General features: G+C 39.1%; 1 protein-coding gene across 2 annotated transcripts in view; it reads right to left on the minus strand.

Moving 5' to 3' along the window:
• FMN2 (formin 2) overlaps positions 1–24,913 on the minus strand; it is a 229,686-nt gene that overhangs the window by 91,490 nt on the left and 113,283 nt on the right. For both annotated transcript variants that reach the window (XM_034765035.1, XM_034765034.1), the window contains one exon: positions 4,693–4,754. In XM_034765035.1, the coding sequence (XP_034620926.1) occupies positions 4,693–4,754 (62 nt within the window). The remainder of the gene's footprint in view (positions 1–4,692; positions 4,755–24,913) is intronic.

Consider the following 24,913-nt stretch of genomic DNA (forward strand, 5'->3'; position numbering starts at 1 on the left):
ATTTAACACAGTACTGTAGTGTTTTTGCTTTTTTGTTGTTGTTGTTTTCTTTGTTTCTGTTGCTGCCGGATTATGTACTTCTGGTTCCAAAGAAGGTGTGTTTGAATGGTCAGTTCGTAACTCTCGTGTTCGTAACTCTGAGGTTATACTGTAATGTCACCTAGCTCATATATAGTGCTTCTCATCAGTATATCTCAAAGCACTTCACAAGAAACTATACAACAGTTTAACGAAGTGTAGATACTATACAGTGATCCACTAATAAAGACTTTACCATCTAACTGCAAAGCTGGTTAATAATCCTAAACAAACTATACAGGGTTTTTTTCATTTAAAAAAAAAATCAGTAAAGATGTATTTAGTAACTATGTGGGTTTAAGAAAGCTTTAATTCCTCAGTAAACAGGAATTGAGCCCTCAGGACTGTGGTTTTTGAAATTAGGGTGTGTTTAGATCTGGAGACTGCCCAAACTTCATTCACATCTAGAAGGGAAAGCAGCATGCCAAACATATGCAATCAGGAAAAATTACATTCTGAAGAAAGATTGTAAAACAAATGCTCCCATATGTTTCACAGAGATCAAATAGAATGGCTGAGGACTAGCACAGCGATATTTAACTATCTAGCAAAAAAAAAAAATCTTCAGAACTGAGAATTAATTTAGTGTGTGCAAAGTAAGGGAAGGAGGCACGTAAGCTAGCTACTCTTTTTTTAAAAAAAGAACATCAAGAAGATACAGAGTGTAGCTAAGAAATAAAAGGAGCTTCAAACTCTCAACTAGTCTAGTACCATCAGATGCCAAAAATTACTATTTGTATTACAATGCTACCTACTGTCCCCAGCAGAGGTCAACCCCCCATTTTACTAGGTGCTGTACAAAAGTACTGTATAGTAAGGGACAGTCCAGGTGTCACAGAGCTTACAATCTAAATAAACAAAACAGAAAAAAGATGGGAAGCACAGAGAAGTGAAGTGGCTTGCCCCAGGTCACACAACAGGTCACTGGTGGGACCCAGATTGAAATCCAGGTTTCTTGGGTCTCCGTCTAAAGCCCGTACACTAGACCACATTGCCTCAAAAAATACCTATTCCCTTCCCCCTTGCCAACATTAGCTAGTATACACCTGAGATACCTTAATACACATCTTATTTCTCAACTTGAGCAATGTACTGCAGTCACTCTCAAATATCCAGTTGTGCTTGAAATAAATATATAACATTCCCCCAGTGGCTGCACTTTTCCCTAGGTATTCCCTGTATCAGGTTTAGAAAATATCAAAGGCATACTGCCATAATGTTATTCTGTTATGTAAGCCAATTCAAAAGATTAAGGGTAACCAATACAGCGTTTCGCAGATGAGCTTTAAGGGACTGGTATGAGTCCCTTGTTAGCAGGGCTGACCTTTAGTCAGATGGAGAAATCGTTAGGTTTCAGTAAAAATGTTTCTAGCCCCTTTGTTTGTGAAGACAGCCTTGAAAACATAACCTGACATAAAGCAGTGAAAGAGACACACATATAATCTTAATCTTACTTTATATAAAAGTAGTCAGTTAAATTTTGGGATGAATGCCAAAGACTCATCAATGGTACACAGTGATCATGGTGAGTGGGAGTTGGTTTTGTTAGGAGTGGGAGCTCACTAGAAATAATAGCAGGCTCTGTTTCTTAAAATGTGTAGCCACCTGAGGCTGAACTGTCTGCTTCTCATTCAGACTGTTGCCACACCATGGTTTTATCCCCCCACCTCTCACCTTGCTGTCTCCTGTGTCTCCTCCTCTGCTCCCCAGCACCACTAAAAATCACACCCACTCATTTTTCAACCACTCCAGCAGTTCACGAGGATGAGGAGGGAAGGAGGCAGGCCAAGTGGCTGCGACATTGAGAGAGTGTCCACCTCTCTTCTACTGCCAAAGCCAGTAAGCAGGTGAGAACCTGGAACTCCCTAGTCCAGCAACAGAGAGGACCCAGTAGGACAAGTACAGCTAGAGACTGTAGGACATCCACCTTTCCCATGACCAGCCACTCAAAGTCAGAAGCTACAGGACAATTTGCCTGTCATCATCATGTGTAAGGAACAGTTACCTGGTAGAGAAGCTAACAAGAACCACCTCAATGAGGTGCTGGGGAGTTGGAAGCATGGAAAGCTGAATGGAGAATAACTAGATGGAATAAGTAGATGGAGAATAAGTTGATGGAAGAATAATTAGATTAAGAAGGAGGGAAAGATCATGGAAATGATGCATTTTTTTGTGGGTGAGAGGGAAAGAAGAATACTAGAATGATGGATTTTGCTAGAGGGAATAATATTTGGCATAGAAAAAACATCCTATATATGACTGAATGAACTCGAACATTGAAGGGTACACACTTTGTTAAAATTTTGGCAGCATATAAATTGATGTTTTTTCTCTGAAATGACAGGGTACTGGATATTTATCTTTTATCATTTCACTCTCTAAGAGAAAGAACATTTTTGAAAGGCAGAAAACTGAAATAACCAAAATTATTTCATGGGATGACAAAATAACATCACCCTCCTTCATTCTGACTCTGTGAAACCCCCTGCATGCTGTCTCTGTGAGAAAAGCCAGGTGTGACAGAGCAGAGATGAGATTGAGCTAGGAAAAAAACAGGTGTCTTCAGCACCATTCTCCCTGCAAACCTACAGTGTTGGCAGAGACCCTGTTTTCATTTTGCCTTCCTCTGCAGCATGAGGCACTTGCCAATTTGAATTAGAGTAAATGGTGGATTCTCTGTAGCTTGAAATCTTTACATCAAGAGTTGAGGACTGCTATAATTCAGCCAGAGTTTATGGGCCTATTGCAGCAGTGGATGGATGAGATTCTATAGCTTGCAATGTACAGGAGGTCAAACTAGATCATGATGGTTCCTTCTGGCCTCAAAGTCTCTGAGTGTTTCTCTGCATTACTAGATTCTGCCCTTTATTTTGTGTGGTTCCTGCTCTGTAAGGATGGAGCAAGAAGGCAGTCTGTGTTGGGCTAGGGCAGAGACAGAAAGGATGACGACGACGGGAAGGATGGTCCAGTGTTACGGCACTAGTCTAGGACATGGGCGACCTGGGCTCAATTTCTGTTCTGCCAGTCTTCCTATGTGACCTTGGGCAAGTCTCTCTGTCTCAGTTGCCCTCTGTAATAGTATCTCCCTATCTCACAGGTTTGTTCTGTGGATTAAAGATTGTAAGGTGCTCAGATACTATGGAAACGGGGGCCATATAAATACCTAAGATAGATAGAACATATCTGTGGCAATATAGCTCCTGTGACAATCATGCTATCATTGGGAAATAGAAGGGGTAAGAACCAGTGATTACACCTCTAGGGTTGGCAGTTCATTGCCCTGGCACCTCTAGGCTTGCCACTTCAGATATGAAAGTAAAAACATTGCTTAAGCCCTGGCACCTAATTGCTTGAACCCCAGCACCTCTTTCATTACAAATTAAGCACTGTCAAAAAGAGTAGCAAAACAGGAAAAGGCCTCTAAATACCCACATATCTCCATACCTTCCTCAAAGGGAGTCAGATCTCTTGTCCACTCTGTATGGAAACCCCATCCATACTTAATCAGAGAGAGTCATAGAACTGGAATTGAGAGGTCATCCAGTCCAGTCCCGTGTACTTGTGGCAGAACTTATTATCTATACCATTCCTGACAGGTGTTTGTCTAACCTGCTCTTAAAAACTTAATGTAACTTCATCCCGCCAGATAGATGATTTCAGGGAAACACCACAAGCTGAAACAATTTCCTGACCCTCCCCACAGATTCTTCATAAATGGGAATGGTCCAGCCCACTTATGCCTAAAAGACAAAGGACTACCAGTTTTAAAAATGATTTTTAAAATCATAAGTTAAGGGAAAAACAAAGTAACTGCATATATTGGCCAGGAATACCAATATTTCCCCTATTTAATGATTTATGCCTTCATACCTCCAGGATCTATTGAGGGTAACTGGAAGGCCTGTTTGCGCGCTCTCTCTGGGAATTTGGAGGCCTTGCTCTGGTAATACGGATGTTAGCATCTTCTAGGGATGAGTGGCCCTCCATCTCTCTTTGCAGCAGTGGAAGTCAGAAATGCTGCGCAGGATTCTACTGTTTCTGTCTTTGCAGACAGAATAATGCTGGGACCAGGATGCTTTAGAGTATACCCTGGTTTATTCTTAAATCTCTGACCTTGCATAGTTTTCATACAATCGCTCAAATTATTTAGTATCTCCTGGTTATGGATCTCAGTATACTATACTAAGTTTTACAGCTCTCAATGATCCTTTCCTTTAAAGTACCTAACAATACTTCCTGTGAAAGTGAAAAACCATGAACTATAGGATTCAAAAAAGTTTTAGGTGTAAAACAGGAATAAATATTTATTAAAAACAGTTTTATGTTTATTCCTGTCAAATATAGTATCAAGTTTATTAAAAGGCAGAAATTATATATTTGAATATAAATGAAATCCTTAACTTGAAAAATAAATGCACATTACAAAATGGATTGCCATTTAAAAAAGGGCAACTGTTTATCCTAATTTTCATTTAGATTTGACAAAATAAAACTTTCCTTAAGAGAGGATACATTTGTGCAGCTTAGTAATGAGTTGTTCCTGTTGCAAACCAAAAACTACCTTCACGTGAAACTACAGTATGCTATGTATCTATGCCTCCGCCAATTACTCACATTCTCATAGAGGGCTTGAAGGGTCTCTAGGTCAACCACAGAGTTGTCCAAGTTCACAACAGCTGTGAAAAAAAGACAAACGTGAAAAAGAATTAGTTGTCAAGATGATAATCCAGCAGTGAAAGACACATTGAACACAATACCCAGCAATAGCTTTTATGACCCCACTGGTCATACAGCTTAAGGGTTTTAACTTTATTAATGCCTTGAATAGTGCCGTTTCTAGGAACCTGGTAGAGCCAGGTGACAAGTGTTAAAGAATCCACTCCCTCCCCCAACACACACACACACACGATCCCATGAGTATGGCCAAAGCCAAAGATCAGAGATAAGCTTCACATCAGACTTTCATGGTCTGACTGAAAGCATTATAAAAATTTGTAAATCTGTTCCCCCCCACTCCACACACAGCTCATTCCTGTCACTGGTTGGTTTCAGACTTAAATTGGTTAATCCACAAATCAGCCAGTTAACTTCAAGACACCTGACAAGGGTCAAATCTTCTATGCACTAAGCCAACAGGTTTAGTACGATACAAAATATGCCTTTCCTGTTCCCAACCAATGCTGGTGCCACATACATACTGTACCTTTTCAATGTCAAAAATCTGACTTAACTGCACACAGAGAGCAATTTCAGATCAACCTGACCTTTGAAAAAAATATGATAAACAGGGGCATTGATTTGCTGTGATCACTGGAAAAACTATGAAGTGGAAGTAAAGGTACTAGGCATATTTCATATTTATGCTGGTCAGCGAAGAATCATTCCAAATTAATATGAATATAAAATTATTCATATACAATTATTTAAAACCTGGTAAACTGCATTTTTTATTTTTACAAGCTTACAATCCATGTCATTGGAAAGCAAAGTAAATTTTGTTTTACACACACACACACACACACACACACACACACACACACACGATATTCTGAATGTTATGCATCAGGGATTCTTGTAATAATAAATACTTTTACTGCAATATTTAATCTTTTGCCATTTTATCCTTTATTTGACTGTTTTTTTGTGTGTGTGATTTTTTTCCCCTGTATACATATCTGTCTGCTAGCCAGAATAACCCTGGGACAAAACTACTCTAGAGATCAGGCTGGTGATCAGTGACGGAATCCCAGTATCTGATTGCTTGATCCTCTATAAATCAGTGTCCTTGACTGTCACTAAGTGATTCTGTGTATACACCTCAAGATTACAGACAATATAATTCAAACTCATTTGTTTCTCATTGCTCTAAAGCATTCAATGATACCACTTAGTGTCTGGGACTCATCACATTTTCCCCTTACAGGTCTGGAACTTAATTTTAGTTACAGTATAATAAAAGAATATATAAATAAAGAAAGATTGATCTTGATTAAACCGAGCAGGGCCCAGTGTATATGTATGGACAGAGTTTTAGCAGATGAAAAGAATGGGAACTTATTTGGAAATGTGCTAACTTTCCAAATAAATAAAAATTAACTTTTCAGTTTTTCCGTATCAAATATAATATTTTCTACATACATGTTCCCTTGCCCCTCCTACCCTACCTGCCAAGTACCCACCATCTAAAATGTTTTATAAGCCCAAATTTAATGCAAAAAGTGTAGTACTATAGAGGATAGTGAAAGATGTGAAAATATATTAAGAATTTTACACAAAATAATGGTAAAATTGAGCTGAATGCCAATATTTTCCCTTTTCATTTAAGAACTTTTTAAAATGTCAAATACATTAAAGAGCTAATTTAAACTAGCAAAACAAGGAAATACATATTTAACAGCTGAAACTTAAATACACCTGTAAATCAGCTGATGACAGGGTGGCAAACATTCCTTGGGGATACTTGTTCTTGTTTAACACTCCACATTGTGATATTTATTCACAGAATTAAAAATGTAAATGACAAAGTGTTACAACAGGCACTCTAATACAACATTTCAGCAAGGTATTTAAGCACATACATGTCTAAGCATATAAATAATCCTATTGGCGTCAATAGGACTGTTAACATGTTTAAAGATGTGCATGTGCTGAAGTATCTTAGTGAATCAAGGATTAAAAATCAATAAAAAGAAAAAAATGTGTTCAGATTCTGCAGTGTAGAGATTTCTACACATTGTTTGAGCTTGTACACCAGTGGGGTATTTACACACACACACACACACGCATAGATAGATAGATATACACACACATCCAACCCAAACCAAGGTGTATTATAGACCTACATTTAACTGCGTATCTGATTTTTGCTTTTACAAGTTAGTGTATTTATACTGTATGCAAACACCACAACCCTTTAGTCATTCACTTTGACTCAATAGTTATCTTCCACTACTCCCCCCCGCCCCAGAGACTGCTTCTGAACTAAGAAATATGGCACAAGTTCCTGTTCTGACTTCTTCCACAACGTTAAGATCACCCATGGATTACTTAGAGAGCAATAGAACACTTTTGTTTGAATGCTTGCCTGAGATAAGAGAATGCCTGGCAAACACAATGGTGCCAGGTCTGTGTACTTTCAACAAAACAGGTATGCAGAAGAGCGTACATATTTCAGGGAGCCGCTTAAAACAAACCAGTCTCAGAGGACTACAGACAAGGATTTAAAGAACTTAGCTCCTAGTGCGTGCGTGTGTGTATATATCTCTCTCTCACTCCAAAGAAAATGACAAAACTAAATATACAGTACCTACATGCACATATATACTGATCACTCTATAAAATCCCACTAGGAGTTTTTCAACATAATTTTTTTTTTCAGGAAATAAGATTATAAATTGAATAATGTAAGAGGATCATAAAAAACACCTCATGTCCCCTCAACAATACTATTCTCTATTTATGAACTCAAATAATCATATAAACAAGAACTACTGTAGTTGAGCATCTAGCTCCATTACCCAACATTACCTGCTTTGAGCAGGCGGTTGGTCTAGATGACCTCCTGAGGTCTCTTCCAACCCTAATATTCTATGATTCGAATGTCTAGAATTGCAAGATAAAGCACCCCCAAAATCCCATATATGATGGTCAATTCAGTAGTGAAAACACAGACAAACACCAACTCCTCCTGGGTGGCTGGGGAGGGCCTGACTGAGATGAACTACACAGTTCTAGTGTGTCAGCTTTGGGCATCCCTCAGAGGGATGCTATAGTCCATGGACACTATGGTGCTCAGTTCCACAATGATATCTGACTGTCCCAGCAAACAAATCTTGGGCTGGGGTCAGGGGAAAATCAAATCATGCAGCGTATTTTTAATAAGTCGTTACAATCACAAAAGAAACACCCTTCTCCCCAAAAATCATCTCCTGTCTTGACTATTGCAAAATCCTCTTCACTATCCTCCGTGAAACCGATTCCATGCCTCTTCAACCCATTCAACGCACAGCAGCCAATGACATCTCCCCGATGCATCACTCTGATGTAACCACACACTCTGCCCTTTTCATCCAATGGTTATTTGTTTTCCATCAAAATAAAGTTTCTAGTCCCATATGTGTACCGAAGGTACTTACATGGCAACAATTGCCATAGTATCTGAGCACCTCACAATCTTTAATGTATGTATCCTCAACATTCCTGTGAGATAGAAAAGTAATTTTTTACACATGAGGATCTGAGGCAGAAAGGGGCCAACTGACTTGCCCAAGGTCACACATTAAGTCTGTGGCATAGCCAGAACTCAACCCATGTTTTCCAAGTCTTAGGCTAATCCCCAAACTATAGAATCATCCTTCCTCTTTTCTATTCTCAACCTCAAGGTCCTACACAACTCTGTCTCTCTCTGCTTATACAATCTGGTCTCTTTTTCTTACCCATCTCCACTACTCTGCCAATGTTGCCAGCTTTGAATGCTAACTTCTCTGATTCTACAAAGGTCTCAGTGTCTCTTTCCATACTGCCCTTTATGCATGGCTCATACTCCCTAAATGAATCTGTAAGCCTTCTTGTTCATGTTCTCAAGACCCATTGTCACCTTTAGATCTTTATGAATCAATTATTAATGACAACTAGGTTGAGAAACAGTTGGGGATATATGACATTATTGAATTTTTTTTACATGATTCCGAGCCACCAAGCATGCCCACAGATACACTGCAAAACTGTATGATCTTACCTAACCTCCCACCCTTCAGTCCCTCTTATTATTTGTCACAATCCAATTAAAAACCTCCATGAAACAACGTGTAAGATCTTTGGGGCAGGGACCATGACTTTCTGAATGTTTTCACAGTCTGTATTATAATGGAAGGGGTTCTATTTATGCATTACAGGAGAGTAATAGTAAAATAAATAATGCAAATGAATACATTAATTGAAAGCATCAAGCAAGCCAACCGTGTACCATTCTCAAAGCAAGGACTACAGAGTGTGTGAACAAACAGCCGGACAAAGACTTGCTGCAACAATTAACACTGCTTATTTTGTGAAGATGAATCTAAAGTCACCAGCAGCTAACTTGCATAATTTGTCAGAGAAAGATACTTTTGAAAAACTGGTAAAAACTTGGATTTTGCACGAAATTCTTACATTGTGAAGTTCTCTTTCATCCCAAATCATAACAAACAATTGAAAGTTTTAAAGTTCCTGCAGAATGAAATCTCAATATGATCTTATAAAAATGCTTTGTTTCAATAAAGTCAAAGCACTTCATTTAGACTTTATCATTGACTTTTATAGACTATTACATTTGCTAATATTTGGCACACCATTTCCTCTCCCTACAATAGTTATTCCAATGGCAATACTGAGTTGGCTGTCAAAAAATAATCTACTCAAAGAATAATAAAAGTATATGGCAAGGCAACCTTAAATAGCAAAAAATAAATAAAACAGCCCAGTGCATTGTTAGATATACTTTAACATCTATACCTAGCTTATTGCTAAAAACTGAAGCAGTGGAATGTTTACAAACCAAAGAAGGAAGAAAAAAACCACAAAACAGCAACAGGGTACGATGATCGATATACCAAAGACCTCCCACAGTTACAAGTAAGAGAGAAGTAAAATTGTTTCCTCAGCATAGATGGGAAATAGGAACTCTGAATAGAAGTCCTCAGTTAATGGATGTCTTTAGAAAAAACTGCAAGGATATCCACACACTGCAAACTCAAGAATCTAAGCATGGATAGAGAAAAATCATCTTCCTAAGAACAACTGACAGGATCCCGATTGCCTTCTTGAATAGCACACAACCAACATGGGAAACAGCTGCCCATATCATCCAGCCAACCAAAGAGCCAAGCAAATCCAAAAGGAAGGTCAAACAGAATGCAGCAGACCCCTTTGCTGCTATTAAAAAAAAAGAAAGAAAGCTATGACTTGATGCATCAAGCCACTGGCAAGATAAACCCAAGAGCTGAATTAAACTAACATGGAAATAGTAGCACTTAGGGTAAGTTATTGCATTGGTCACTCCCTGAAGAATAAGTAGTTTTGAAAACTATGTTGCTTGTTGCTGAGTTTCACAGCATGGGCTGTCAAGTGTCACACATTGGCCTATTGCATACGATTTGCAACTTTTAGGAACTCTGAGTGCTAAATAAACAGGGGAAGAAAAGAGTTCACAGCACAGGTACATGTACTTGTGCTACTTGCAGAACAATGACGATTGATAACAGCTAAGCAGATGAGGAGTTACACCACGCAGAGTTAAAATACATGAAAACATTCTCATATTACTACCCATGTGTTTGCTTTTTGCACACACCTGATACTTACGGTCATTAAACAAAACTGTAAGCCATTTGGGGAAAGGGCTTTCTTTTTACTATATGAATTTGTAATCTGGATTGGATTTCTGATACAAATAATACACAGAGGTGAGAATAATCCTCACTTAGAATTGTATGCATATCACTTTATTGTTGCAGTGATTCATTTGTATCTATACTCTCAATAAGAAACAAGAACAGTGCATAAAATCCCCAACTTGAATGTGGTAGGAAATTAGGTGATATTCGTGTTTGTTTTTAAAACACTCAAAATTAAAAAAAAAATTGCTTTAGAAACATCCAACCAATCACATGTATCTGGGAAGTCATCAACCATGGAAAATTTCAAACCAAAAATATTAATTTGAGAAATGTGAGCAACTGAAAAAGGGACTTTATGATGAAAGGGCATTTCATCCTTAGTTTTTACTATTCATTCTTCTATAGTGTGGATTGGTTAAGATTGTTACAGCCTTTGACCTTAGCTTTTCATTTCCCGGGTTTGGGTTCTAATCTATAACCCTAGAATTGTATTAATATGGGGGTTTTATTGTGACATAAAAGAAAGATATTGCTAACAAACAGCTCTGCTACAGACATCTCAAGTAAATATGGTTATGCAAGTTTAAGGACAGCAGTTACTGATTAAGTCAGTCAAACTCCATACACCTATACCATGTGTTTATAAAATGTGTGCAAGTTCAATTCTTTGAGAACAAATACATTTTGTTTGACTCAGTATGTCGCCTTCTTGTCTAGGCAAGAAAAAAAAAAGGAGACTAACGCTGTAATCCTTTCAGAATAAAATGTTTAAATACAAACATGATTGCCATTGTAGACTGTTTAATCAAGAGAGATTGTATTTCAGTTCTGTTTTTGAAAGATTTGCTGATTTGACCATACAGAGCACTTCATTGCTTATCTTAATTGTTTAGATAAGATTTCTTTGAGTTTGGCAGGTGACAGAATCTTGGGTGTGGGATATAGGAGGGTAAAAAAAATATTGGCATGTTACCAAATTATACTTATTTAAAATTACTATGTGTGGCTGAGCCAATAGTCTCAATGAACCTGCTGGAGGCTGGTCTTTGGGAATAGAATTTGAAGCAGAACACTGATTGGTAGGAGGCAGGATTTTGAATAAACTAAGAAAGGATTATTATCCCTCCCAAACCCCCCCCCCCTTGAAATGGTATCTAAGTCTTAGCACAGAGAGAGCACAAGTAACCCTCTCTAGTTTCTGCATGTGTGAAAGAGGGACAGATTTAGTTAGGGATTTTTAGGTGAAATTTTTATGCATACATAAGATTATTTTTATAAGCAGGTTTTCATGGCTCTCTGTGCTTCCCGAAGAGTGGGACTAGAGGTGACTAACAGACCTGCCTTTTCTGGTGGAAAGATAAAAACAGTCTCAATTACATTTTTAAAAACTCCACTGAAATAGGTTTTTTATACCTTGTGACAAATGCAAACAACAAGATGGTCTAGCCTGGTACAAGCATTCATTTTGGATGACCTGTATAAGTTCCTCATGGCATTGTTATTTATTAGTAATGTGCCAATAAATCTTTGTTACCATACCATGAATATGTTCTTTAGATAAACTGTATACGTACGCATGCTATAGAGAGAGATACAGAACAATTCAACTGCATAAGTGACTCAAGCTGAGGAGAATCTACCTCATGCACACCATCTCTCAGACTGTGTAAGGAATAGCATTGAGTATGGGCCTGAGCATCCTCAAACCACACTTATCCACTTGGCCAAAATCCGCTGTGGCTTCTACTCACCCTTTCTCATCAGCCCGTTCAGTAACAGTCACAATCCTGTTGTTTGCCTAGTCCAGTATCCAGGCTATAATAATGCCTGGAACCAAATGGCTCAGTGGAAAGTGTAGGAATAACCTGCCAATATGGGAGATATTTTTCCTAATTGCCACCAGTCAGTGATTCTCTGCCCTGAAGCAGGAGAGAGTTTACAACCCTCCCCAAATGTAGCTTTTGGTTTGCTGTGGGGTTTGGATTTTGCTTCTCTCTCATTACTATTTACATTTCAGTTCTGTCTCAGTGATATATCATGGCAGAAAGTTATACAGGCTAATTACTCATCTTCATAATATGTATTACCTTTTCTATTTTTAAAATGTTGCCTTTTCATTGCATTGAATTTCACATTATTATTTGTATTACAGTAGTGCCTAGCATACCCAAAAAAGATCAGGTCCTCACTTTGACAAATACTTTACAATATGCATAGAGGAGACAACCTGTGACCCAAAGAGCTTACAAGACAAGAAAAACAATGAGTAGGAGATGAAAGAGACAGAGAAAATGCAGTAACTTGCCCAAGGTCACAGCAGATCAGTGACAGAGCCAGAAACAGAACCCAGGTCTCCAGAGTCCCAATCCCATTTTCCTATCCACTAAATCCCTCTGGTTTTGGTTCTCATAGTCAAACTTTGTCAAGTTTGATTGACAAAGATAACTGTGTTGACAATATGCTCAGACTTCTAAAGACTTAGTACCAAGCAACATTCTAACAAAAAATAGCACTATAAAAGTCAATGTAGCACATATTAAATGAATTAAAACTAGCTGATAGATCTCAAAATTCAATGGTTAATGGAGAATCATCAAATGGGGGTATTTCTAGGCGGTCACTGCATCCTGAAAAGCAGAGACTCTGAAAAGGACTTAGGAGCCATGGCGGATAGTCAAGTTAACGTGCTCTTAGGCCAAGGTGCTGACAAAGGGAGATAGCACAATCTTTGAACGGATGGATAAAACAAGGGCCTACAGAGTAGCAGTAGGCAGGTGGCTCCCTCTGTATATGATGTTAGTAACACCATTACTGGAATAAAGTTGTAAAATTGGAAAGTTCAGAAAACGATAATAATTTGCGGTATGAAAAACCTGCCCTACCACGAGAGACTTAAAATGCTCAATCTATTTCACTTACACAAGAGAAGGATAAGAGATGACTTAATCACAGTCTGTAAGTACCTAGAGGAATTCAATTTAGAAAGGCATAACAAGAGCTCATGGCTTTAAGTTGGCGCTAATCATATTCAAACTGGAAGTAAATACACAAGCTTTAAACATAGCGGGTGATCAACCAAAGGAACAACTTACCAAGAGATGTGATGGATTCTTTATTACCTAAAGTCTTTGTATGAAATCCTAGCTCCACTGAAGTCAATCGCAAAACTCCCTGTGAACTGTAAATCAAGATCACATATCTTTCTAAAATATATGTTCTAGTTCAACCAGCAACTGAGAGCCTGATGGAGGGAATACTAGGTGAAATTATATGGCCTGTGTTATCCAGTAGGACAGGCTGGATTACCATGATGGCCTCTTCTGGCCTTAAAAATATATGAATTTATCAATATTGAATTTCATCTGCCTATTCAGCTACCTTGTTTATTCCACTTTGAAGATCCTCACAGTCTCCCCTAATTTTGACTGATCTAAAACATTTTGCTTTATCCTCAAATTTTGCCACCTTTTTGCCCATCCTTTCCAGTTCATTAATAAATATATGCAACACCACCAATCTGGAAGCCAATGTAAATAATTACACAAGTGCTTAGAAGTACTTTTACAAAACTGCAGGTCCAGCTGCAAATCTTGCTGATCAAGAACACAAAAGGCAGCTGGAAAAGTTTTCCTTGAAGAAACAAATTAAATAATAAGAAATTAAGTGAAGTCCCACCACTCAACACCACCAAAAGGTATCTTACAAAACATAAACCTTCATTCTTTCAACTCCCAACAAAAAACTTGGCACAGCAGGAAGAAGTTAAGATGTAGCTTTGTATTTTACATGCTTGTGTAAAATCCCCCAACTTTATCATATTTCAACACATTAGCCTTTTCACCTAGTATTCTGAAGTTACTTCTTCTGGCACCCACCGATGCTAGCAAAGTGATATAGTGATCATGTGATATTTGGTCCATGTTCTAAGTGTGGTAAGATTATGGAAATACCAAAAATGTTGTCATATAAATGACAGAAGATTTGGCATTACTAATTCAAATTGCTGTGCTGTGGAAAGTTACAGGGTTTTATGATTTAATCCCCACTCCTTCACGTGCTAAGAAATGTGTTTCCACAAAGTTGGCATTGTTGATTCAAGGTTCAAGTAGATAAGGGCTTTGACTGCAACAAAACTGGTAACCTAGTATTGCAAACAGAGTAGGATATTTCATCTAGATTTTTTTAATGTGATTCAGAATATGTATATATTTCAATATCTTAACTGGATTCTGACCTAAGGACTTCAAAGGTAGGATTTTCAAAAAGCACTCAACTTTAATGGATGTCTACCATTGACTTAAAAGAAAGCCAAGAAAGGTAGGACAATGGTGGCTGTTTCTGAAATGCCATTTTTCGTGCAAATATTTCAATCTTAAAAAAATATGAACTTGCCTTTACCTAGCTAAACATTACATGAAATATAAAACACCTAGATGATACCAATAATTTTAATAGTAGAACAAACAGATGCATAGGCATAGAAAGTTCAATATTTTAACACTTAAAATTCACAGTGACGATTAGAAATTCAGTGTGGAATAATCAAGTCCCAAGAGCAACAAGAAAAAAAGAAATTTGTGGCTACCAGCTAAAAGGTGACCCCTTCAAGGACTTGTTTTTGTCCACCTGGTGCTGCAAGGGGCAGAGAAACAAAAGGCACTTCCAACCTCATTACCACTTTAGATATGGACTGCCAGATATTCTCACACTATCATTTCCCCAGTGCAATGATAGTGTTCCAAAAGGAGTGGTATGTAGCCCAACACTTCGGCCTACACTCTTCAGCAGGGAGCAGCACAGTCCACTAGTGCCATCTGCTGGAACTATAAAACTTGAATGAACAGTCAAAGCATACAGGAGTTTTCAATCTGATGATTTAGTAACACTTTGCCCTAACCATCGTTGAGGTGATGATGTAGTACACTATGTATCCCTGAGGTGCAGCATGACTAAGTCAAAACCACTGAAAAATTAAGTGACAGTTGATGGAAACATTTCGTAAATGCTTCTTCCAGACTCCCAAAGGATGTCTTGGAAATGTATGCTGCTGGTATCACCCAATTAGTGCAGGAAGAATTCCTAGGTTATAGTAAAGATGCTATTAACACAGAATGATTCTGATCATTGTTGTTGGGTCCAACCCAGCCTTTCAAGCTAAATGTCAGGAGCATGATGAGTCACTTTATGTAAGACTCTGGGTCATGAGAATTCCAGAGCCATTTCCATGATTTTCTGTGCAGAACAACATGATTCTAAGACATTGTAACCAAAATAATTGTACGTTTCCCTCTCTCATTTTGGAAACCTCTTTTACCATTTAAAAAAAAAAGTCTTCTTGAAAAAGGAACCCTTTCCTTATGTTGTATCCTTCTGAACATCCAGTTGTACTGTTCTCTGAAACAACAAGTGGTTGAAGTACAGCTGCTCACCCGAGACTAAACTTTCCCTCTGTTTGTCAGCCATTTTTAAATGCTGAATTATGGTCTCTTTTAAACGAATATTTTACATACCTACCTTAGATACTTACATGGCATACATCATCACAGTCTTTGAGCTCCTCACAGTCTTTCAATGTATTTATGCTGTCAGCCCAAATTGAGATAGTGAAGTGCTATTATCTCTATTTGATAGATCAGAGTTGAGGCACAGAGAGAAAAATGGTCTTGCCCAGGGTCACACAGGAAGTCTTTGGCGAGAAGGGAAGTGAACCTGGGTCTCCCACAGGTCCTGGTTAGCACTCTAACCACTGCATAATCCGTCTCCTTATTCAACAACCAACCACTTTGTATGTCCTGAGAAAAAATACCAGCCAGGATAGAGAGAGTCTGCTTCAGTGCACTGATAGCACAATCCCCAGCTAAAATGTTTGTATTCAGCTGCTCCTTTTTTTAGCAAATATCTCTAAATGGGAGAGGTACAGTGGCCTATTAGTATATTGTGAGAACACACACATATGCTCTGTTGTGGCAAACACCTTAATTCCCTCAAATCTGTCCACTTTCCAGAAAAGAGAAGATGTAATGACACTGGCAGATCTTATTTGAGGAAATATTTATTAGCTCTTCTTCACTTTTGTGACTGTATTGAGTGCCCAAGTCTGATTCAATAGTGCTTTGGTACATGTGTGGACATTGGGAAGAGTTCCTCGTGGGGAAACAGGAGGCATTTCTTAACTACAGCATGTTACCAGTGCTATTAGCAAATATTTTTTTCTGTTATACTTTTATTTCCTGACCAGTAATCTTGTAATGACTGAAGTGCACAAATCAGACCATAGTGCTAGTTTATTAATGCCCATTTGGGAGATTAGAACTTTCCTCCACTTTTCTCTTTGGAAATTCCATGTTACTGAACTTAAAAGAAAGACCACAGCCTTTCAACTGAAACAATGAAGAAACAAGTTCGCCTGAAGTCACAATTCTTAGAAAACTTCCCTATAAAATTAGATGCTCTGTTGTGTCCTTAAAAAATCCTTAACGCACCCAAACATACAATGTGGCAGCGATTAGTCTGTGTGCTGATTGCATCATTATGAGAAAATTATATAATTTTCCTCATTGTTTAAAAAATGTAATTTATTGCAAATTCAGTACAAACATATGAAATGATTGTGTGGTTTAATATTAAAAGTTTTTTAGGCTTTGTAAAAAATTAAGTGTAAATTCCAAAATAGGAAAGACATCGAGACTGGCATGTCCTAAGATGGGGTCTGGCAACTAATGGAAAAACTTATATGAAGTATCCAAGTAGCGTACCCCATGTGGTCCCAATAAAATGGTTAAGGGAAAAGTGCTGCTCCAGCACAATTTCCCCTTTCCTCAACTTCAAGGGAGCCATAGTAGCACTCTGGGCTGGAGGAACCCAGGCGCAGGGAAGAACTAGGGATCTTAAATAGGCCAGACACATTCTCTCACCAACTTAGACAATGTCCCTGAGATAGGCTTTTATGTCCTTTATGTCCTTCATCCAAAGCTCAAAAATCCTTGCCCAGTTCATTACAAGCTTCTAACAGTCAATTACAACTCCATGCTTAACCTTGGTGTCAGCATTATTGCTAGTACAAGTGGTCAGTCAGGGATTCTAGAACTGCTTTAAATTTACCATATACAATTAATGTTGGTTTTTAAGGTGTAAGTGTATTAGGAATTTTGATATCGTATTACAGATACATATGGGCAATTTTAGCACATTACTTTCCCTTCTAATGTGGTTTGTCTTTAGTGCTCACCTTCTGGAAAACTATCATCATATATTCTATTACTATCATCAATTATAATTTCACAGCACCCAAAAGTACTAAGAAGTTCTTTGAACAAATATAAGAAGACAGGGTCCCTGCCCTTAGGAGTTTGCAATCTACCAACAGGCATGATGCAAGAACGAGGGTTGCAGATGAGTTTGGAGCGACTGAGGAAAAAAAGACAAGGGTTACACTAATAAAACTATGTGGTTACTCAGCAAAAGCTAGAGCACAGCAGGATGAAGCTATTAAAGGATCTGATTCAATATGTGAGCTTGCTCAAAAAGGGCACAGCATTTGGTATGGGGAAAAAAGATTTGAAATGTTTCAGAATCAATTCTCGGTGACAACTTGGAATCAATATTAAAATAAATCAAGCCTTGTGATTAAACATGAGTTAATAAAAAACTAAATTTTCCAGAAGTTAATTTTTTCTGGAAGAAAAGACCATTCATCCAATGCTTCACTGCAGTTTCAGTAATAATCCTGTTTTAACAAACTTTTAAAAAACCATTAATGTGGACTAAGCAACAAAGAGTCCCGTCACCCACAAAAGGTTATGCTCCAATACATCTGTCAGTCGTTAAGGTACCTCAGGACTCTGTTGCTTTTTACAGATCCAGACTAACATGGCTACCCCTCTGATACTTGACATTAATGTGGACTGTTTCTCTCCATGTACCTTGTATTTGGAGATAGGCATGATAGATTTAATTATAGCAGTCTTATCATCCATGATTTCAGTTCATGAACAGAGAATACTTGAACCTTCTGCAACAATACTTTTTGAATAGTGTTTTATTCTTCAATTTTACACATCTATCATGTTTATACACTATCAAACTGGTGTATGGCATTTACAAAAGTAACTATATGGAACACAGTGAAACACTCTGCTATTATTAAGGAATACAGAAATTGTCACACTACTTCAGAACAATGGTTCACCTAGTGACTAACAGTGGTCAATACTAGATTCATAGCTTTTAAGGACAGAAGGGACCTTTATAAACAACTTGTCTGGTCTGTGATTTACAGGAGGTCAAAGTACCTTACACAATAATTTCTGCATCCAACCCATAACTTGTCTGAGTTATAATATACCTTTTATAAAGATATCCATCCTTGATTGAAAGACTTCAAATTACATAGAATCTTCCACATTCATAAGTAGGTTGTTCCAACTCTTAATTACCCTAATGTACTTATTTCTTCACTGCAGTGGATGTGAGGGAGATTCCCACACCTGAAACATTCTTTTTAGGTGACAAATCTGAGGATATGTCCCAGAACGAGGTGTCAATAAAGGAGATTTTGGAACTAATTGATAAATTAAACAGTAATATGTCACCAGGACCGGATGCTATTCACCCAAGAGTTCTGAAGGAACTCAAACATGAAATTGCAGAACTAAGTATGGCATGTAATTATCACTTAAATCAGCTTCTGTACCAGATGACTGAAGGATAATTAATGTCACATGAATTTTTAAAAAAGGCTCCAGAGGCAATACTGTCAATTACAAGCTGGTAAGCCTAACTTCAGTAACAGGCAAATTGGTTGAAACTACAGAAAAAGAACAGAATTATCCAACACATATATGAACATAATTTGTTGGGGGAAAGAGTCAACATGGCTTTTGTAAAGGCAAATCATGCCTCGCTAATCTATTGGAATTCTTTGAGGGGTCAACAAATATGTGGAAAAGGAAGATCCAGTGGATACAGTGTACTTCGACTTTCAGATAACCTTCAACAAGGTCCCTCACCAAAGGCTCTTAAACAAAGTAAGCTGTCATGGGATAAGAGGGAAGGTTCTCTCATGGATTGTTAACTGGTTAAAAGATAAGAAACAAAGGGTAGGAATAAATGGTCAGTTTTCAGAATGGAGAAAGGCAAATAGTAGCGACCCACAGGATCTATTCTGGGAACAGTGCTGCTGAACATATTCATAAATGATCTGGACACAGGGGTAAAACAGTGAGGTCTGAAAAGTTTTCAGACTATAAAAAATTTACAGACTATACAAAATTACTCAAGATAGTTAAGTCTAAAGCGGACTGAACAGTTAAAGGGATCTCACAAAACTTAGCAACTAGGCATCCTGCAGGGATGTGCTGGCCGCTGCTTCCCACAGCTCCCATTGGTTGGAAACGATGACCCATGGCCACTGGGAGCTGCGGGGGGCCGTGACTGCAGAGAATCAATGTAAACAAAAGGTCTCACAGCCCACCAGCAGATTACACCGATGGGCCACATGACAAAGGTTGCTGACCCCTGTGATAGAGGTCTATAAAATCATGTGTAACTTTAGTGGCCTCGGGGCCAAGATGGAGTCTGCTCTGCAGGCAGCTCTGACCAAGAGAAGGCGTGTGCAGGAATGCAGCAAGGAAAGTCCCTTGTACCCCACGGGCACCTGTTCCAAACCCCCCAGGGGAACAAACACACTGGAAAAGTACAATGAATATAGGAAAGGGAAATGTTTATTTACAAAGGGATGAAAGGGGAAAAACAACAGGGGGAAATATACGGGGAGCAGTAAAATGGAGTTGCATTCAACTCAAGGTCCCACAGGCCTAGTAGTACCACAGTATGAAAGGGCAGACACCGAGTAATGTGTCTGCACACGGAGTTCAGGAGTCCTGGGCAATGTTCCACTCCAGTGATGAGTCTTGGATGCTCCTGGTTGTCTTCGGCACCAGTAATTCTCCCAACAACCCCTCCCTCCCTCATGCCCTTTTCTGCCACTCTGAAAAGCCATACAGAGCGACAACCTCCCCACTTAACTAGCTAACAGCCTCCCTCCTTATTCCCAATGCAAAATCATGAGCCCCAGTCCTCACAGCTCTGGGCTGCACTAATACTGGGTCCAGCTCCGGTCTGTCCTCCTCGGGTGATTCCTCTCTGGCACAGTGCTCCTTCTGGCTTCTGTCCTGGGGTGTCCCTGCTTGGCCACTCTGTCACTCCTACGCTTCAGGCAGGTTCCTGACTGCTTCACTCTGAGGGCCTGCTGGCTGCAGCCCTTCTGTCTGGAGCTCCAGACACACCCCCTGTTGCTCTCTTCCCTGCTCTCTGCTCCCCCTACCACCAATAGGGCAATCAGCACTCCCCCCCCCACCCCTCAGGAAAAATATTTAAAGGGGCCATGCTCTCTCGAAACCCCAAAGTGGTTACACATGAATGGTATGTAGGAAGTGAACAAAGAAGTGTTATTAGCCCCTTTACATAATACAAGAACCAGGGGTCACCAAACAAAATTAATAGGCAGCAGGTTTAAAACTAACATAAGGAAGAGCTTCTTCACCCAACTCAAAGTCAACCTGTGGAACTAATTGCCAGCGGATGTTGTGAAGGCCAAAATTATAACGAGGTTAGAAAATAATTAGATAGATTCATGGAGGATAGGTCTATCAGTGGCTATTAGCCAAAATGGTCAGGGATGCAATCCCGTGCTCTGGGTGTCCCTAGCCTCTGACTGCCAGAAGCTGGGAGTGGATAACAGGATCACGCAACGATTGCCTGTTCTGTTCATTTCCTCTAAAGCACCTGGCATTGGCCACTTTCAGATAGGGTGACCAGCCAGCAAACATGAAAAATCGGGACAGGGGGTGGGAGGTAATAGGAGCCTATATAAGAAAAAGACCCAAAAATCGGGACTGTCCCTATAAAATCGGGACATCTGGTCACCCTATAGTCAGAAAATAGGCTACACTGGTCTAGACAGACCACTGGTCTGACCCAGTAATATGGCTGTTCTTATGTTCTAGATTGAATTTAAGCTTCCAACCACTGACTCTTGTGTTTTTTTCTGCTAGATTAAAGAGCCATCCAACATCAAAAATATCTCTTTCCCATATCTGTACTTTCAGACATGATCAAGTCACCTGTTAACCTTTTTTTGGATAAACTAATCACATTGAGCCAGTTAAGTCTCTCGCTATAAGGAATAATAGCCATAGGAGAATTTATTTTCCAGCCCATGTCAGCTAGTGTTGAGTAAGAAGTTATTATGTTTTCCCCTAGTCAATTTGCATTGCAAACAATTACATTTAAATTAACAGTCTTTTTTTAAAATTGTCACTTTTTTAATTAAAGTAGTTCACTTCCTGCACAACATCTACCTTTCAAATTCACAGGGCAAAATGTTTTCTGTTGTGCACAAATACAAAGCCAGAGTTAGACAACTTCAGAAACCAAGTTATTGCAAATATGATGTTTAGTAAAATAATCTGAACTGTCCAGGAAACAGGATTGGGTTTTTATTGAGGCTGGATGAGCTAGTGGCTCTTTCTGTCTCTCCATAACCAGTTTTCTTCTTGTTGATGTCAATATTGCAACCTCCTTACTTCTAGCAGATATCCACTAGACCCCCCTTCTGATCACACCAGAGAACAGGCACAACTTGCATGTGCAAGTTATAAGAGTAGCAGAGACAAGGCAGGACCTGTGAGGAATGCATCTAATCAGAGAGAGGCTGCAGGGAAGCAGCCAATACAGGACCAGCAAGCCCATATAAAAGGAGCTGCAGTAATTGAGCAGAGTCAGTTGCTACTGGGAGTCAGAGGAGTGAGAATGTTGTTCCTAGCTGGCTGAAGGAACTGTAATGCCTTGGACAGAGCAGTTGCTGGCAGGTACTGGGAGAGGAAGAGGGAGCTCCTGGCTGGTTGCTCGGACCTGTAACTGTTTTTTATTTTTTCCCCGACAATAAACTGGGAGGAGTGGTAAATATGCTGGAGGGTAGGGAGAGGATACAGAGGGACCTAGACAAATTAGAGGATTGGGCCAAAAGAAATCTGATGAGGTTCAACAAGGACAAGTGCAGAGTCCTGCACTTAGGACGGAAGAATCCCATGCACTGCTACAGACTAGAGACCAAATGTCTAGGCAGCAGTTCTGCAGAAAAGGACCTAGGGGTTACAGTGGGCGAGAAGCTGGATATGAGTCAACAGTGTGCCCTTGTTGCCAAGAAGGCTAACGGCTGTATAAGTAGGTGCATAGCCAGCAGATCGAGGGAAGTGAGCATTCCCCTCTATTGGACATTTGGTGAGGCCTCATCTGAAGTACTGTGTCCAGTTTTGGGCCCCACACTACAAGAAGGATGTGGAAAAATTGGAAAGGGTCCAGCGGAGGGAAACAAAAAATGATTAGGGGGCTGGAGCACGTGACTTATGAGGAGAGGCTGAGGGGACTGGGATTATTTAGTCTGCAGAAGAGAAGAATGAGGGGGGATTTGATAGCTGCTTTCAACTACCTGAAAGGAAGTTCCAAAGAGGATGGATCTAGACTGTTCTCAGTGGTACCAGATGACAGAACAAGGAGTAATGGTCTCAAGTTGCAGTGGGGGAGGTTTAGGTTGGATATTAGGAAAAACTTTTTCACTAGGAGGGTGGTGAAAGCACTGGAATGGGTTACCTAGGGAGGTGGTGGAATCTCCTTCCCTAGAGGTTTTTAAGGTCAGGCTTGACAAAGCCCTGGCTGGGATGATTTAGTTGGGGATTGGTCCTAATTTGAGCAGGGAGTTGGACTAGAATACCTCCTGAGGTTCCTTCCAACCCTGATATTCTATGATTATATGATTACTGGGCCAGAGTGGTTCCAAGAATAAAGAACAGGATGGGAAGCAGAGCTTTTAAAGTAGCAGGACCAGAGTGGAAGTGAAGGAGTGAGGACATGAATAGAGCTTTGGAGAGGCAGACCTTTCAGAGGGATGTAGAGCATGGAATAGTGAAAAATAATCAGCTAAAGTTGTGCAACTACATATTTTGCACACTTGCTGCTTTATCTTTTGAATATAATGTTTTGTTCAAATAGTTTAAATAACACCACAGTATAGATTAAATTTCTGTTCAACAACAAATTTGTATTGCTATGCTAAAAGTTTTCATTGTCAGGGAGGAAAGGGGTATTAGCTGTCAAATATAGCTAAGGAGCTTCTCTTCATGAGAGGCTGCGGAGTCTCACAATAGAAAAAAATACTCTTGGTGGGTAGGGAGGAGAGGGATAGATGTGTCTAAGCAGAAGACATTAAGACACCTAAAGGATGGTGTCCAGATAGAGTTTGAGGATCTTCACAGCAATTCTCTAATATAATATTGCTTGCAGCTAGATATGCAGTTAGAAAATACAAGAGCCCTGAACCTGTCACAACAAGAAGAATGGTACAGGAAACTACTGAAATGGAAAAGACGATATACAAGTAAAATAGACAAACAGAGCCTTTTATAATATTTTTTCCAGACTGCTATTCTCAACATTTACAAGAAACACACTTAAATAAGCTCAACAGGTTTAGTCAACATAGATTCATTTCCACGTTAGAAAGAAACACGTTGTACATTTCTGACTTGGAAGAAACTGTAATATTCATTGACAAATGTTGTTATTCTAACTACAGGCTTCCCCAACCTAGGTGTTGGTTTTGTTTGGCAGGAGAAGGGGCAGCATGTGGCTTGGGTAGGGTGTTGGGGGTTTTTTTTGTTTTTTTTCGGAGGTGGGGTTATACACCCCAGTCCTGTTATTTTTATGATTACTGTATTTGTGAATATCAATTAATACAAGCTTAAAAACCGAGAGGAAACATAAATAGTTCCTTACAAAGAAAGAAACAGCTTCCATCCTTGTCTTGCCTCCACATTTTCTATAACAAGATCTAATGGCTAGAAGTTGAATTGGACAAATGAGGTGCACATTTTCAACAGTGGGGGTAATTAACAATTGGAGCAACTTACCAAGAGTTGAGATGGATTCTCTAGTCTCACATCATTCTTCCATGTGATAGAAATTTTTAAATCAATATTGGATATTTTTCTAAAAACATAGGCTTTAGTTTAAACCGGAATTAATTCAGGGGAGTTATATGGCCTGCGTTAAATGGGCGGTCTGACTAGATGATCATAGTAATACCTTTCTGGCTTTATAAGTACAATCCATACCTTTTTGCTGTCTCCATTTGATGGGGAGAAAAGTCCACTACTAGGCTCTCCATAAAATGCCTTCTATTCCACACACATTCTTGCTCAAAAGGTGGTTCTGTGCTGCAAAATTGACTTTATAAAAATGGTACCTTCTTATGTAACAGATCTGCTCCCTGAATGTATTCAGGGCCATAGTGAAGATGAATACTTTAATTATTTCTGCTGATTTTAATAACAAATATTCATTTTACTACTTTTGAGCCCTTCTCATTTATTACTGAAAAATAAAGACTAATGAAACTCGAG

This window comes from Trachemys scripta, chromosome 3 (assembly GCF_013100865.1).
Source record: "Trachemys scripta elegans isolate TJP31775 chromosome 3, CAS_Tse_1.0, whole genome shotgun sequence".
Lineage (NCBI taxonomy): Eukaryota > Metazoa > Chordata > Testudines > Emydidae > Trachemys > Trachemys scripta.